The 16,388-nt window shown below is 28.8% G+C and overlaps 1 protein-coding gene across 1 annotated transcript; it reads right to left on the bottom strand.

Moving 5' to 3' along the window:
* Positions 1-4,260: 4,260 nt before the first annotated feature.
* LOC106461563 (cell division control protein 6 homolog) lies at positions 4,261-14,960 on the bottom strand. Its single transcript, XM_022388556.1, has 12 exons — positions 14,654-14,960; positions 12,467-12,559; positions 11,796-11,915; positions 11,173-11,372; positions 10,529-10,695; positions 10,031-10,137; positions 9,623-9,759; positions 8,674-8,780; positions 6,796-6,848; positions 5,921-6,156; positions 4,735-4,875; positions 4,261-4,461 (listed from the first exon to the last, which is right to left on the bottom strand). Exons 1-12 carry the CDS (start codon positions 14,940-14,942, stop codon positions 4,363-4,365), a joined length of 1,749 nt encoding a protein of 582 aa, XP_022244264.1. The 5' UTR covers positions 14,943-14,960; the 3' UTR covers positions 4,261-4,362.
* Between the last annotated feature and the right edge of the window lie 1,428 nt (positions 14,961-16,388).

Below are 16,388 nucleotides of genomic sequence, written 5' to 3'. Positions count from 1 at the left end.
GTTAAAGTTAACCTAACCTTAACTTTAACTTAAGTAATACTTCTAGAGTTATTACTTGTCTACTAACCTTAACGTACTTAATTAAATAGTACTATTATATATATATATATATATATATATATGTAAGAGTCACTGTTTTTATTTAGAAAATGAATCATTTTGACGAGGATTTTCGTTTGCCGAGGTTATTCATTTAAGCCAATGCTATGATGTCGAGAATTGGATTCAGATGATAAATATCTGTCCTGTTGTTATTGTTATTTAAAAAGTTATAGCAACAGTGTTTGTCATCATGTTTGTACAGAAATTGTTGTGTTTGTCATGATGTTTGTATAGAAATTGTTGCGTTTAAAATTATCTAAAATCTACACTGTTGACTATAGAAAACTATTCACAGTCTTGTATATTTCTATTATTCTCCCTGATATCTAACGCGTGTCATGTTATTGATTGAAATGACCATTTGGATAGCGCGGATTAGCGAAGGAGATATGGTGATTTGTCAAGGTGATCTGTAATTAGACTAAACTAACCTATTTTTGAAATAATAAAATTTTAATTCAATAACTTACTTTTCTCAAATGAAATATTTCCAGGACCAGATAAGTTTTTTTGTAAACTTTAATGAGAAATCCTCGTGGTTTTAGATCAAACAGTGGGTTTGAAAAACCCGTGTTTCACTTTCCATTGTAACTTATTTATTACAGCCTCAAATATGAAAACTTGTACCGTTAAGTGTGTTAGTATTTTCACAGTTATGTCGCTTTTAATCACCCACAGTTAAATATATCTTGATAGTTTTACTAATACTGCGGCCCCCAGTAGCACAGCGGTATGTCTGCGGACTTACATAGTTTAACATAATCAATTTAGGATTCTATTACTTGGGCTCAATAAATATATGCCACTTTAAAAAAATTATCTGCTTAAATTCTTGAATATATTGTTTACTCTCCCACAAGCTGTGCCTTAGTAGTTTGTAGTATATTACGCACAGTAGGCCTGATTAAAGTAACCCACTTGACACAAAATTTCCTTATCTTGATCAAACATTGTCAATCTATATTTCTTGCCATAATTTCTTTTAAACCTGTTCAGCAGTTATATAAATAGGCTACAAAGTTCTGTAGGAAGATCTAGGTTTAGTAAAATATATTAAATAATTTAGATATAAGACGATACGCCACCTGGATATATCAGACATTTCTACATCAATGTACATTCATCAAAATAAATATCTGTATAAAAATTTAACACACTTCCAAAACTACCAGATGAACAACCTTTTTTTTTAGTTCTTATTAATTCGAATTCGTGTATATACATTGGTAAGTATTTTAATTTTCTCCGAGATAAAACGAGAATAAAATACAATTGTTGAGATCCAAAATGAATATTTAAATACATGATATATTACACAGGCCTGCGATGGTTTTATTGTATTGAAATTTATACATGTTCTACGGTAACTCCTGCACGCTGAATCCGAAAATGATATACATTTTTTTTCCCCATCACGTACAGATTTTTCACAAAACATTATAACGCAATATATAAAAGAAAGACCATGACAGCTAATTTTGAGACTGAAAGATGTAGATTTCTCTCCAAAAATCAGGATGAATGAGAATGCATATTCGTTTGACATCAATGTTCTTCTGTTTGTTTGTATTTTTGTTAAAAAACATAATAATAAAGAATGTTCATTGTGGTAAACGAAATAATAATTTGATCTAAGTAAGTTTTTCTTCTTCCAGATTTGTAAAAAATCCTTAAGTGATTGAAAAAATTAATATTATTTTCGAAATCTGCGTAGCTTAATTATGGAAAGTCTGTTAGTAAAACCAAAACAGATTTTATGAAGTTTAAATTCGTAGGCCTGTGTTATCAGTCGGCCTCAGTACACTTCATGAATAGGTATTGTACACTAGGATCACGAAATTGTACTGTACAAAATATTTTTGCAGTTTATTGAAGAAATACCTTGTTAGATGGATTTAAAAAAGGGTGCTAGAAGATCAATAACTATGAAAGAAAGTTCTTTTAACATACTGGTAGAAGATTTGACAATATATTTTTGTGAAATAAGTATTTATGTAAACTACGTCCAAGATAAAAAAAAATGTATTATGTAAGATAAAAGTATTGTGGTGGATAATGTGAATAAATTGTTGTGTTTGCACTAATTCAATTTTGCTTTAGAAAAATGTAGCCCTCTTGTGACTCAAATAAAATAAACCTTCAAAATACTAGTTCCATTTGTCTAGTACGTATTGTTTAAAATATTTACATCATGAAAATGGAAGCTTAATGGTGCCCCCGCGGTGTTTATTAAAATTATGGAAAGGTTAAATCTTTAAAAAATATTTAATAACGGATTTTTAAAAACAACTTTCACATTACTGACACTTTAAGTAAATCTCTGTTAAAATAGATCGAAATATTTAAAATCGTATTTGCATACATTCATTTATATATACAAATATTTCTCTAAGGCATATTGGGTTACAACAAACTTTGTATTCTCCGTAAGTAGAACGGTCATACTAATCTCATTTTCTGGTCTATTAAATCATTTTGCTTATTATCTAATAAACAACCTCAATCTTTTTTGTACTATTTTCTTGTGCACGTCGTAGATTAGTCTAAATCTTACGGTTTATGAATGAATGATTACTTATCAAATACCATAACTGATTTGAAGGCAACTGATATTTATCAGAAAATAACTTGATAATAACGGGTGGTACTGTAATACACAGTGTGTGTGTGTGTGTGTGATAGTGAAAAATACACTTTTTTCCAGTATTAAATTAGGGAGAAGAATGTACAATGTACATACTTAACATTCTTTGCCCATAGTCAATCATTAAAAAACTTCAAAGATAACCATTATGCATTATATAAAAAAAATAAATAACGAGATTTATTAGCTTTTTTAATGTACAAAAATGCACAATGGGCTATCTGTACTAACCCCACTGAAGGAAATTTGTTGGTTTATCAAAAAAAATTCAGCTAATCAAAGAACCCCAATACCAGTTTCTCTCTTTGATGACAAAGAAACAAGGGGCCACATGCTTTTTTCTTCAGATATTGATTTACAATATAAAGCCCAGGGCTACCTATACTAATGGTAAAATAAAAAAATTAATAGATTGAAGAAAAAACTATTTCACAACAGTTTTCTTTACTTTTATTTAATTAAAAAAACACAACTACACTTTCAAATTACAAGATACATTTTGGATAAAATATCAGACATCATATCAATTACTCTTTAGTTTAAAAATTTAAGTATTAATTAACAAGACTGACATTTAACAACTGTTCAACACAATAACTCGATGAACTAAAAAGTTGTCATCTAAAAATTTAGTCTTACAATATCTAAACTAAAACAGGAGCATTAAATCTTTCTTTTTTTACAATGTAGCTGAAGAAAATACAACAAACGACTTAGTTTCTTTCAGAAAATGTAGATCTCTATTTTAGTTAGCTAAAAAGAAAGATAAATAATATTTAAAAACTGTCAAAAAATTTCTATTGTTACTAAGAGGAGTTGCAAAATGTTTCTATTTAATGACTCGCAACAGTTATAGGATAAATTATCTGTGAAAGATAAATTACCACTTTAGCTCCTCTGTCAAACTAAAAGCAAATTATAGATGAAGCTAAAACCAATAACTAACAAACATGGCTTTCTTCTAGTTGAACACTAAAAATGTAATTTTAAATGCCATATAAAACAAACCTGCAACTTACTTATACCTAAAACTTTATCTTAGCAACTTAGAACAAAATTTGGGATAAGATTCAATTGTGTAAACCCCAAAAAAAGGCTCCAGTCATGTAATAGCACAGAAACACACACACAAATAAAAAATTCCAGCCATTAAATGGCAAAACTACAATATTAAAAAACATTTACACCTCATAACTTTCCACATTTAAATTTTACTTTTGTCACTGAAAAATGTAAACAATTGGAATACACAATCCAAAATTCTTTAATACTAGTTTCAATTAAACACAGCATTCCAACCACAAGTCTTAATAATGAATCAAAACAGTTTCATACTTCTATTGCTTATTTATTTGTGTATTCTAAAACTATTCAAACTTCTAAGTCTTAAATAAATAAAGAAAAAATCAAGCTTTAAATGATAAAACAAACTTAAGTTTTGTCTGACTATAAAATGTTCTATTAGATTTTTTTAAATATTTATACCAAAACCATTAAAATCAGTGAAAGAAAGTTCAAAACTTTTCACTTTTGTAAAAACAGTCTCTTAATATTTACATTATACATCATTCTTACAACTAAATATTTTAAAACTGGTTTAATACGCTCAACAATTTTCATTTTTTCAGGACTGTTTTGTCACTAAGTACTGAAGCTAGCAACATCTTATCTTGAATTACATGTTCAACTTCTTTTTCATCTATCTTCAAAGTGATCTAAGAAACGAAAAATAAACTTATATAACATAAAATTTGAAAAGTTTGTAAAAAATATTTTAATCTCTAAAGCTTTGAATTCTAGATGTTAGTTATATAAATGGATTTGTTTTATACTGAGCTTTGAAATATCACAAAATTTAAATGTGTATATATTACTACATCTTACTAAAAGCATTGGAAACTGCTAAAGATAATAAGCATGTCAACCTACAACTATTTTTTAGACAAATTTGTCAATCCAGATTTTTTTTATAAACTCCAGTAACATACCTTGGTCAGTCTTGATTCTTTGTGCTTCTTGAGACCAATGACACCCTGAGATTCCACCAGGGTACAAATACCCATAAACTCGGATTGGTCGAATTCACTCACATGATGTTTTTTGCACAATCTTGTCCAAATTTCTTGCAGCTGATATCAGAACACAAAAATTAACATGGTTTTATATATGCTGATGTAAATATTAATATTAACTATGTAAAAATACAGCAAGATGAAAAACTTATCCAGTTTCACTAAAGAATGTTTTGACTAAACATGCATGCTAATATTCTATTTTTTGGACAAAAATCTTAAGTAATTTAATATACCACAAAGTAGCACTGGGGATATAATTATTCAATCACATAAGTTTCTGAAATAATCTCACTCAGAACTTTTTATAAAATTTGATCATAAAATTTTAGCTTTTATCTCAAGTTTACAGTGCTACAATAAAATGTGCACTATTGTTTACAGTGCCACAAAGAAATGTGTACTATTGTTTCAGTCTTTTCCTTTATTGTATGAAAATACTTTGTCTTTTTTTTCATTGCCAAACTATTTCTATTTTTGGGTTCAATATTTCATATTTTTTGGTAAATATTAAAAACTATTAAAATCTGAAAGTATCTAAAAATGAGAAATCCAAAATTAGAGTGATCAAATAAACTTATTAAATGGCTGTATGGGAAAATTAACAACAAGAGAAAGACAAATTTCATTTTTCAAAGTTTACTTGCTGTCATCAGGTGCAATGAGAGTTAATGAATTACATTGGAAAATATAAGAGTTTAGCAGCAATAAAAAATCCTCTATAAACAAATATCCTGATTGCCCTCTATATCTATTCACCAATAGTATTTCAACTGCTTTATAATTGGCTCATTTTTACAACCATTATATAGTTGTTTTGTAAGTTTATTTACTTTGGTATAATGTTATTACAGCAGTTAGTTACACTGAAGTTTTGGAATGAAAAAAAAACCCAGTTTGAGTTTGTAATTATTAAAAAATGTTGCTTAATGAAATTTGTTTAATAAAGTAAATGAAATTTGTTTAATAAAATAAATGAAATTTTTTGCCACCAGTAGCTATTAAGATAAATTTGATAAGTGGATAAACAAATTACAACATAAATTATTGATTTAGTAGTAATCAAACAATTTGTTCCTAACTGTCTCACATGACTACTTACCTTTCCTACTGGCACTTCTTTGACTTTTCCATTTCTCAAGACCAAAAGTAAAGAACACAGTAAAATCTTATGTTGTAATGGCATTGTAGAAAACCTAGCACTATTTTCAGAATCTGAAGATAGGACACGAGAACCATAGACTTCATGAAGAACTGAAGAAATATGTTGCATGCCAACTGGTGTTACTGGGAGGGATGAACTAGATAAAGATTTTCTTGGACTTCCAGGATTGCAACCTGACAAAGTCAAAATATTACTTAGGTATATTTAAATCTACATTAAATAACCCATTATCTTAATATATCACAAGGTGGGTGCATAAAACTTGATATAATGACATGACTAAAAGTTCTGTAACACAATTTTAAAATATAATGGTTCTAAAACAGCCTTGGGGAAGTTAAAATACTAGCTTAAAACAATTTATAATTGGAAATGAAAAATGGCATCACATGAAAATGCAAAACATAGTATTGTTTTGTATGAAGATACTTATACCATTCAGTATTTTACATTGGTGATTTGTTAATGCAAAATCAATTCTAATAAGTTTGGTAATTTTAGTACTCTTGTCTATCTTACATAGCCAATTAGAGAAAATAAACATCCTGATTAGTAAGCTAGTAGCTTGCAATGATTATACATAAACAAACAAGTCACTTTAACAGTTAAATATAAATAAGGACAAGTCTTCTAATGAATCAAAGCTCCACAAAATAATTAACATCTAAAGTTCATTCAATATCAAAAATATACAATTTATGATATTACACCACTAAAATTTGAAAATAAATTTGTATAAAATTCAATCAGTACCATACAATATATATACACTAAGTAAAGAAATACAGTTCAAACAATGAAAAATGGAGTACCATCATCTGCAGTTGGCTTTAAAATCTGTTGACATTTCACATAAAAAGGTACAAATTACTCAGTAACAATAAGATGTATTTCATATTGTAAGAAATAATTATTGTTAATTACACAAGTTCCCAATACACATATATTTTACATGATTAATATCAGAACTTTGTACAATAGTGTAGTGTTATGTCTGTATGTTTATGTTTTTGATGTTCTGTCCCTTCCAGGAGATCTGTAGAAGTGGTAGAGAATCGTTTAAACTTTTTTTGTCAAATACTTTATTTGTGTTAGAGCAAAGCCACACTGGGCTATCTGCTGTGTCCACCACAAGAAATCAAACACCAGATTTTAGCATTGTAAGTCCGTAGACTTATCGTTGTCCCACTGGGGGACATGTCAAACATGGTACTACCATTGTGAAAACAGTAGAGTTAAAATACAAAACAATTTAATAACCTACAATAACATGCAATATGTATGGTACACACAACCTAAAAATTATATCGCCAAGGCATATGAACATTTCAAGAAAGCACGAAAAGAAACATTACATGTCTGGTTCAAACTTTCAAAAATCTTAATACCCTATAAACAAGAAACAGATGGCTGCTTGGTTCTCAGACATCTAAATGAAGTGTATTTTGAGTGAAGAAACGATTTGAATTTATTTTCATAAAGCTTCGTTTTTTATAATGCAACCCTCAGTATAATACAAACAGTGAATCAGCTGCAAAATTTAACTGAAAAAAGCAAAAAGTAATCAATCAATAACACTACTCGAATCTTTGCAAACAAAGTTATATTTATTAGTTACAGGTCACAGCTGAGTTAGGTATCTAAACAGTTATTAAAGGTTACATGAAAATTTTTGGGGTCATTAAAAATGTCATTATTTAAAACAAAAGTCCAAACACAAAGATTTTTTTTATTAGTTGTAAGTTTGTGTCAGAGGTAAGTATGGTAAATGGAAACGTATCACACAAGAACAGTATGAGCTATGAACTAGAATAGACACAAGTACTTCGTTTGTTTTTGTTTTTTTGTCATGAGACTACAACATTCCTAAGAGTATTCAAAGTATTTATTTACAAATATGAATACAGAAAATAAATCTGATAATCCGCAATGAACAAGTTAAGTAAAAGCACTGTAAATAAAACTCAGTATTGAAATGCTAGTGTTTTATTCAGATATATGTCACAAATGACTGACAATATTTTTAATTGGTAATTGTTCTTGAAAGAAATGTCCTATATACAAAGAAAAAAAAACACTAAAGAATGAATTAATAGTAGTATTTATGTCTGTCACTAAACCCCTTTTGACAGTGAGCAAATTCATTGAAATATCTGTTACTGGATCATTTTAGATAAATAAAAGAAAGTAAACAAACTGGACAAATGTGTGTCAAGTTTGTTTTATCATCAATAATTCATTATACTTCTTGGTAGACAAGTTTCACTGATATCAGTAACTATAAAGATTATTGAAAAATTATGAACCACACAGCTCTACTCCTTTAAAAGGTACAATAAGACTTAAAACTTCACCATTGAAATACAAGTTGCTTCAAGTTGTTAAACAGAAAATGATTGACAAATTTTCTATTTAGTAAATAGTAAAACACAAGTATTTGTGTTAAATTATTGTTTAACAAATCTGTAATTATTTTAGATGTGAAAAACTAGAAAGTTTTAAAATTATCTTGAAAATGAATGAAATATGCTTTTGGAAACAATAACTGAGTTTACAAACTTCAAAATGAAATCAATAAATTATGTTACGCAGGTTTTCTGCACTATTTTTAGGAATTTTTGTTTCAAATATTACCTTATGCTGAATACAAAAATCAAATATCGATCTTTATTTTCACTTGTTTTCCTTACCTACAAACATCCAAAGCTTTCCTAATATCTCCAGCACAAGCCGCAACCTTCCTAGCACAAAGCTGTAAAGCCATAGGGTGAATCACATGGGTACCAGTACTTTGGATCTGTTTTGAAATAGATTGTTAGAGATATTTTGAACTACATTTACTACTGGTGCATTGAAAATATGTAAAACAAAACATATTAGTTATAACTGGAAACATACATACCATTCTGTGATAAATATAAAACATGCTTTGAATTAAACAGTGTACAAAGTTTTATAATCAACCATACTGTTTTAATTAGGAACAAAAAAGTATCAATGACTATTCAAAATTAAGCAACTTCCAAAAATCTGTATCACAAACAGTATCACAATTAACGAGTCCCCTGGTAAGGAAAGCTGGTTTCAAAATGATTAAAATTTGTACATTTATGAAATATTTAAAATTAAAATACACAAAATTAAAACATGGAACTAATATACACGACAGGAAAATAACAAAACATTACTAATTAAAACACACCTCTTTAGCTTTTATAACTTCTGTAAGTTATGTGACGAACAACTTACACACATCTTTATGTAAATAATTAAATTCCCTGTATTACGTTTACAATTATCATCTTAATATATAATTTTTCACAAATAACACACTTTTCACTTTTAATTTTACAGGTTACTTGTCTATTTTGTTATTAGTATTATAATATTCCAATGTAATTTGTTCTGCACTAGTGGTCGAAATGTTGCACTTTTTCTAATATAAAACATTTTCCAACTACCCACAATAAACTATCAATAAATTTGAATATTTGTACACTAAGTTCACTCTTAGGTTTACATAATAATCAACCATATTATCAATGTAATTGATTTATACATGTACATATAAGAAAAACTTAAACTAAAAAAAAAATGGTTCTTTAAATCACAATATAATAGAGACAAATACTCTGGTACCTCCTTGAGTCTATCATCAAGAATGGTAACAATCTGCTGCCTGGTGTAAGGTTTAAAGTGAAGGACTGGTGGTTGGCAACCCAAAGCCTGGAGTCGTGGAAGGACTCGCTCTGTTAGGTCAAAGGCATTAGCTATTCCTAGAGAGGGAAAGATGGTTTAAACTGACATTAAATATATTATCTAGACTAAACTAGTCTGGCTTATCTAATTTCCAGGTTGCTGAAGACTCGCATCAAACAAGAACATTGAATATAAATCAACCAAAATTCTAACAAGTTGTTTTCTCTTAAAAATAATATAACAGACATGTTCCTAAATCAAAACCTTTCAACATTAAATATTGTCAATTAATGAATCATGCATTAACAGCTTTATACATTATAATGTCATTGAAATCATGTCAAATACCTATTAAAAGAAGTCTGGAATTCTTCTGTCTTGGCCAGTCAAATAGTGTGTAAAGAACTTCCTGGTTTTTACTGTCCAGATGATCTATTTCGTCCAGTACCAGAACTCTGTGGATCAATTTAACCTGTTACTTTTTCAATAGGCATCTAGTGTAACTGCACATTTATGAATAAACTTGGCACAAGTTTTATAATTTCGAAATTATTTTTTTTTTTGTTAAATAACTGTTTAAAGTTAGTCCAAGTGCTTTAAATATTATATTCTGGTATATTTTAGAGTAACTTCAAATGTGAAGGAACTAGTTTGGTCCAATAATTTAGGCTATATTAATAAAAACTAAAATAATATAATCTTAATTCTTTATCATGACATTAATAATAAGAACTCTCTGTTTAAGACAGCTAAGTTATTATTGATTTTTGTTTCTGTTTTCAGAAATTAACATATAAAGAACTTTAATTCAAAAAAAAAGTAAATTAATTAAAAACTTTGGCTTACACCATACTTCCTGTATCTGTTAGTTTCTTTTCAATGCTTTTCAAGACATCTCGCTGGGAACTAGAATTTGGCATACAACTTAACTCAGAAGAAATCTTGTTGTAGATGGCTGTAGAACTTCTAAAACTCATGCAGTTGACAAAGATGGACTTGAAATTTCGTTTTAACTACAGAAAATTATATTCTTTTCTCAGACTTAAAACTTCACAGAAGTGTACAAGTATATTCAGGGAATTATATATATAATACAAAAAACAAATTAGTTATGATGAAAAATTCTGTTAAGTTATGAAAGTACAAGAAAAACATTTTCTTACCACAAGTGTATAACAAAAACATGGTTTGGTTACATATTAACATCATTTGAAAGGTGAGTCCTACCAATATCGTTTGTATTTATGTAAAACCACAAACCAAGTTTCTCCAATTCATCAGGTTAACGATGAGTAATTAACAGTGCTTGGCTGTTTTATGAACTATTTTTTGACCCGAGATAAAGGATTAACAAGTAAGAAGCCAATATAACAAAATCTAAACAGAGAAAGATTCCAATTTCAATTAATTTAAATACTTTTAGCTGCAAATCAATACCCTCTGAAATAAACTACTGAAAGAACTACTCGGCTATATTATGAAAACTTTACCTTCTTTGCTTCTAAGATTTGAGTCAAACAGCAAGTTTTTCCTGTACCAGGAGCTCCTGAAATGTACATAGAACCGGATGAACGATGATCTAGATGGCTATCTATAAAATCTGCTATTTCCAATATTTCTTTCTCACGACAAAGAATCCTAGAGGGAACTGATGTGTGCAGAACTTGGCGAGCATGCTGGTAGCAGGACACTAGAAACAAAAGTTTAGTTTAACATTTAAATTTTTAGGCACAACACACACAGTGATATAAAACATTTTGTGTATGTTAAGTAAATATATTAAAATATTTGTCAAATAATCTGCATAACACTTAAACATTAGCCAATATGGATATGAAGGTTGTGCTTGAGACTTTTACGTAATAACTTACAATGTTGTGATTTTAGCAATTCTACTGGTTTTGTTTTAACATTCCAATAAAATATAATACTCAAATCAGACTGATTGCTTCTGTAGAAAGGATCATGTAAGTTTCTTTCTTAATAATGTCACATATAATACTATTTAAAATTAACAACTTTGTGTCCAAAGTGGTAAAAACCTATATTGTTAGGCCCATACAAGTGTAAGAAAAAGCAAATTCACTCATTCTTTTAACTAATACAAACATACCATCACGTTTAGAAAGCTGAACTGTGGTAAATGACTTAGATCCAAATATATTCCTGCGTACTGGTGCATGAGTTGGTTCACTCTGAGTTATGTTCTTCGTCCTTAAAGGAGAGATCTTTCCTATTAACAGAATAAGATACAATAAGTAAAAGTGTCTAAAAGCAGTGTTCAAGCATACAATTAAATTCAGTTTCATTCTATGCTTCTACTCAACCCAATTCTCAAAGAGATTAGATTTTTAACTCTCAATCTTTGAAAAATTGTTCCCAAAAGATAGATTTTTAAATATCCTGATAATTCCAGACCTAGTTAACTACTTTGATTTTAATTCAAAAAAAGAAAAGATAAAATAGAGGAATAAAACAAAAATTGTATAATTTTGCTAAAAATGTAATTTTTTTTCAATTGTTCCGAACTACGTGGCTATTACAACCATGCTCGTCCTAAGTTCAGTCCCTTATCACAAATGGCATCACTATTTTAAAAGCCAGTTTTATAAACATTTGACAAGATTTAATTAATGTACTAAAAATTCCATTTGCAAACATTTCGAAGTTCTAACAAACATTACGTGGGTTAAGTAAACAGTTTTATTTTCATATGGAACTAGGTTTAAAGATAATTGTTTTTTTTCCTGTACGTCAATCAAAAATACAGCTGAAAAGACTAGCCTGTTTCTGGAGTTTGAAGAATTTCTGGTGCATTATTCTCAGAACTTTCTTTTGCACGTTTCGATGGTGAACACAACTCCCCAAGTTGGGTATCTTGAAAAATGTAGGAAAAAGGAAATGTATATATAAATTTAAGAAAGATCATGATGACAAAAGATGATTTGGCTCATTCAGATTACCCTTCCACTCATCAAAGCTAAGCTAAATGTAGCCTTTTACATTTATATTCCTATATCTAAGAACATTTTACAACAAAAAAACATTCAAAACATTCTACAAGCTTCACAAGTTTTTGTGCATTATGGGCAGTTCGGTAACAATGCTGGCAAAAATTGACTGATAAAAACATGATTTTGGAAAACTTATTGCAGTAATATCAAACACTAATAAATAATTTTAGAAGATAAGATAAAAGAAAAAACTGCCAATTGAAACAATTTCAATTTTTTTTAAGTAGTGCCAAAACAGTACAATTTAGCATCAAGTCAGAACTCAAGAACAAGTACCTAGAGTCACAGCAAACTCACCCAAAATGAATTGTAAATATTAACTTATTTATATTATTAACTCAAAAGTAATTATAAACAGTAAAAGACTTACATTTATAGTTAAGCATAGAAATGACACTTTCTACATGTAAATTTGTAATGATTCATGCCTTTCTTTGATATTTAGATGTGTTTGTGCTTTAAAAGAACTAGAAAAGGTTAAAGAAAACTCTTATCAAAAGTATAATTAACACAAGTAAAAGATTTGAAATGACTATAAAATTATACAGTATAAATGTTAAATATTTTATTTGGCTATTACTCTTATCATCGATTCTCCTTGATGGTCATAATGTTCTAGTATACACACAAATTTATACAAATTCTATGTCTGGACCCTCAAAATCAAGATGACATTGTAGCAAAGAAAGTTTTGCATATTTTCAACTACATAATACTGATCATCTTACCATCTCTCACAACAGCAAGAGAGAGTATGCAGATTAAGAATGTTTAATTGGTAACTTCAAAATATTGCTTTTTAATCTTTATTTTGATTGGAAACAATTTATCAAACCTTTGGTTAATCCCATTAAATTGGAAATCTTGTCCAAGAGGGGAAATTGTGCACTTTCACTCACAAATTAGGAGCAAATAAGTCAGCTCTCAATCAAATGTCTATTCTCAAAACTACTTCTAACACAATAGGAAAGTGGATATCAACACTTCATTGAAACTTAATCACTTCTCAATGCTTAAATCAAAACTTTGTGCCCCATAAATTAATTGTAGATTCATACACTATAATATATCAAAAATAAACTATATTCTAAACACAAAAAACTGCTTCTTTCAACAAAAATATTAAGTTTCTAATTGAAACTGATTTAAATACATATGATAATATATGGAAATGAAAAATCAAATTTTCTCTTGTTTAAAATCTTGACTATAATTCCAGTGTTTTTTGAAAAACTTGGAAAAATTAAAACACTTAACTTATAAAAAGTACAAAATGCAAAGTCTTTTGAAATAAAATAAATTCAAACTCAATGTAAAGTCCTTATACAAACCACAAGAATTTGTAAAACATTTTATCCCATTTATATTAAAAATACAACAAATAAATATTTGTTAAAATTATTTTAAATATTCAAATTCTGTTCATTAATCCTAACCAATATCTTAAAGATTACTTAACTTTACTATCTTATAGTTATATTCCAGTTTAATTTTAGGTTTTTAATCACCAACATTCATATTGAAAAATCATGAAAGGTAAGCAAAAACCACACATAAGTTAGAAAATTGTAAAAGAAAAGTCAATGCCATACTCAACCATCACATTAAACATAATAGAACAGATACTTCATAATACTTAAATAATAAACATGTTACCCAGAAGTGTAGGAGGCAAATTAAAGATGAGGGGACCAAAGGTTTATTTGACTGAGTAAAGCGATGGAATGTGCACCACAGGTTCACCCACTATGCCTAGGGTCCAGGATTCACCTTAGAACCCTGGAAGGTCTTGAGTTCTGGATTAAACTTTATGCATTCTCCTGAGAGTAATTTTCCTAACTTTTTTTGCATTTTTACTGGGACAGATTGAAAAGTGGGTGGCCCAGGTCTTTCGCTTCTTATGCTACTGTTACCACAGACAATTGTTATGAAAAAGAAAGGTACATAAAAAGTTTACCTCTACTTGGGCTTTTCTTTGGTGTTCTAGGAGTACAAAAAGCTTGTGGACTGTTTCTATTGCTGGCTATATTTTTATTTAACTCAGTACTTTGTTCTCCTCTATTTTCCCTATTTTCATCTCGATCTACTTCGCATTTTCTGCGAGGTCTTGATAAGTAATTTTTCTTGGCCGACACAGAATGTTTAGAAATAATAAGCTGATCTTGGTTCTTAACAACAGCAGCATTCTTTGTTCCAGATCTTGTCTTCCGGATTGGGAAATTGACTGTAGTCTGTATGCTAGGCATTGTGGTTGCTTGGAGCAGACCTACTAAATATAAAAGCATGAATAATAAATAATCTATTTTACTGTTTATAATTAAAGCAATTAATTTCTAAATTAAGAATCTTTCTGAACAAAATCTGAAAGTATAACTATATAATATAAATCTAATAAGCAAAGAGAGCAATTAATTTATTACTTTGAAAACTCTTATACTATTATATTTGTTGATAAAAAATAATGTTGAAATTCACTACTTTACAGAATTAATATCTTATATTTAGCTTTTAAAGACTACATAGTAGTACAAAGTTCCATGCTAAAGTAATCATACTTGTAACTTATAAGTTGTAGCTTGTGCCAGTCATTACCTGCTAAAACTATTTAATAATTCTGGAATATTTTATTTTTAAAAATCAAAAACATATATAGTAACAGTTACCTATAATCGAAACAATATGCTTTTGCTTTAAAGTCCAATTTTAAGAATAGTCTTCAAAACCTTAAGTTTTAACCACGTTTTAACCAGGTTCTTTCTTCACACTCGAAACCAATTCTTTACCGCGTAAATGCGAAGACAGCAGTAAAGTCACCTGGCCACAAATAACAATTTCGCGCCTTACTCATGAAGTGTAGAGCTATTGGATAGCGGGAAACTATGATTTAGCGCCCTCTCGTTTCGAAGATCCGCACATTTATGAAAGTTTTTTATTTCACTTTTCAATCTGTTTAAAGTTGCAGTAGGTTTAATATTTACTTGAATATAAGATTTAGGATACTTGATTTTATTTCCCTCTCGCACCGCAATGGCTCAGCGTTAAGCTAAAAATCGGGTTTCTATACCCATGGTAACCACAGCACAGAGAGCTCATTGATTATCTTTGTGCTTAAAAATAAAAACATTCTATTTTACTATATATTCAGTATATACGTATACATATACTAGTTTGTTTGTTTACTACTGATGATAGCTGCATCCTTTCTTTGCAATATCAATCAAGAAGTAATCATTTATGGTTCGAATTATAGTTTCCTCTGTTTTTAAAAGTTTTTATTTTATTTACCTAAGAAAGTTTTTTAAGGATATGGCGAATAAAACGTCATCTAAAATTATTTTATACGATTTGACAAATAAATTGTCCAGACAAATAATGTAGTTTGGTACCATTAGCGTTTGTATTGTACTGATAATGTATGAAAGCGTTTTCCCCCCTAGACTAGCTAAATTAGATGAATAAATAATGACAAGTCTCCAACTGTTTCGAAGTTTGTACATTATCTTTTTCTAAATTAAGATATTTGCAGTTTATATTACAGTATAAAGAGCATAACCAGAGTTTTATGTTTCTGTTTTTTTTTTTTAAGTCAGGTTCAGTTCATGTTCTCCAAGAGTTTTTAAAATACGTTAGTAATAATCTTGACCATTGGCAAGTTATGTTGTACTTTGAAGGCATATCCTCCTGTTTTTCTA

Source organism: Limulus polyphemus, unplaced genomic scaffold (assembly GCF_000517525.1).
Source record: "Limulus polyphemus unplaced genomic scaffold, Limulus_polyphemus-2.1.2 Scaffold987, whole genome shotgun sequence".
Lineage (NCBI taxonomy): Eukaryota > Metazoa > Arthropoda > Merostomata > Xiphosura > Limulidae > Limulus > Limulus polyphemus.
The sequence above is the reverse complement of the archived record's forward strand: the minus strand, read 5'-3'. Positions and strand labels throughout refer to the sequence as shown.

What these genes read in the sequence shown, in the direction of transcription:
- LOC106461563 (XM_022388556.1), bottom strand. Translation starts at nt 14,942, where the DNA reads ATGCCTAGCATACAGACTACAGTCAATTTCCCAATCCGGAAGACAAGA. An exon ending in TTCCAGACTTCTTTTAATAG is followed by an intron (nt 9,760 to 10,030) that starts GTATTTGACATG and finishes TTCCCTCTCTAG; the next exon opens with GAATAGCTAATGCCTTTGAC. An exon ending in AAGAATCAAGACTGACCAAG is followed by an intron (nt 4,462 to 4,734) that starts GTATGTTACTGG and finishes TTCGTTTCTTAG; the next exon opens with ATCACTTTGAAGATAGATGA.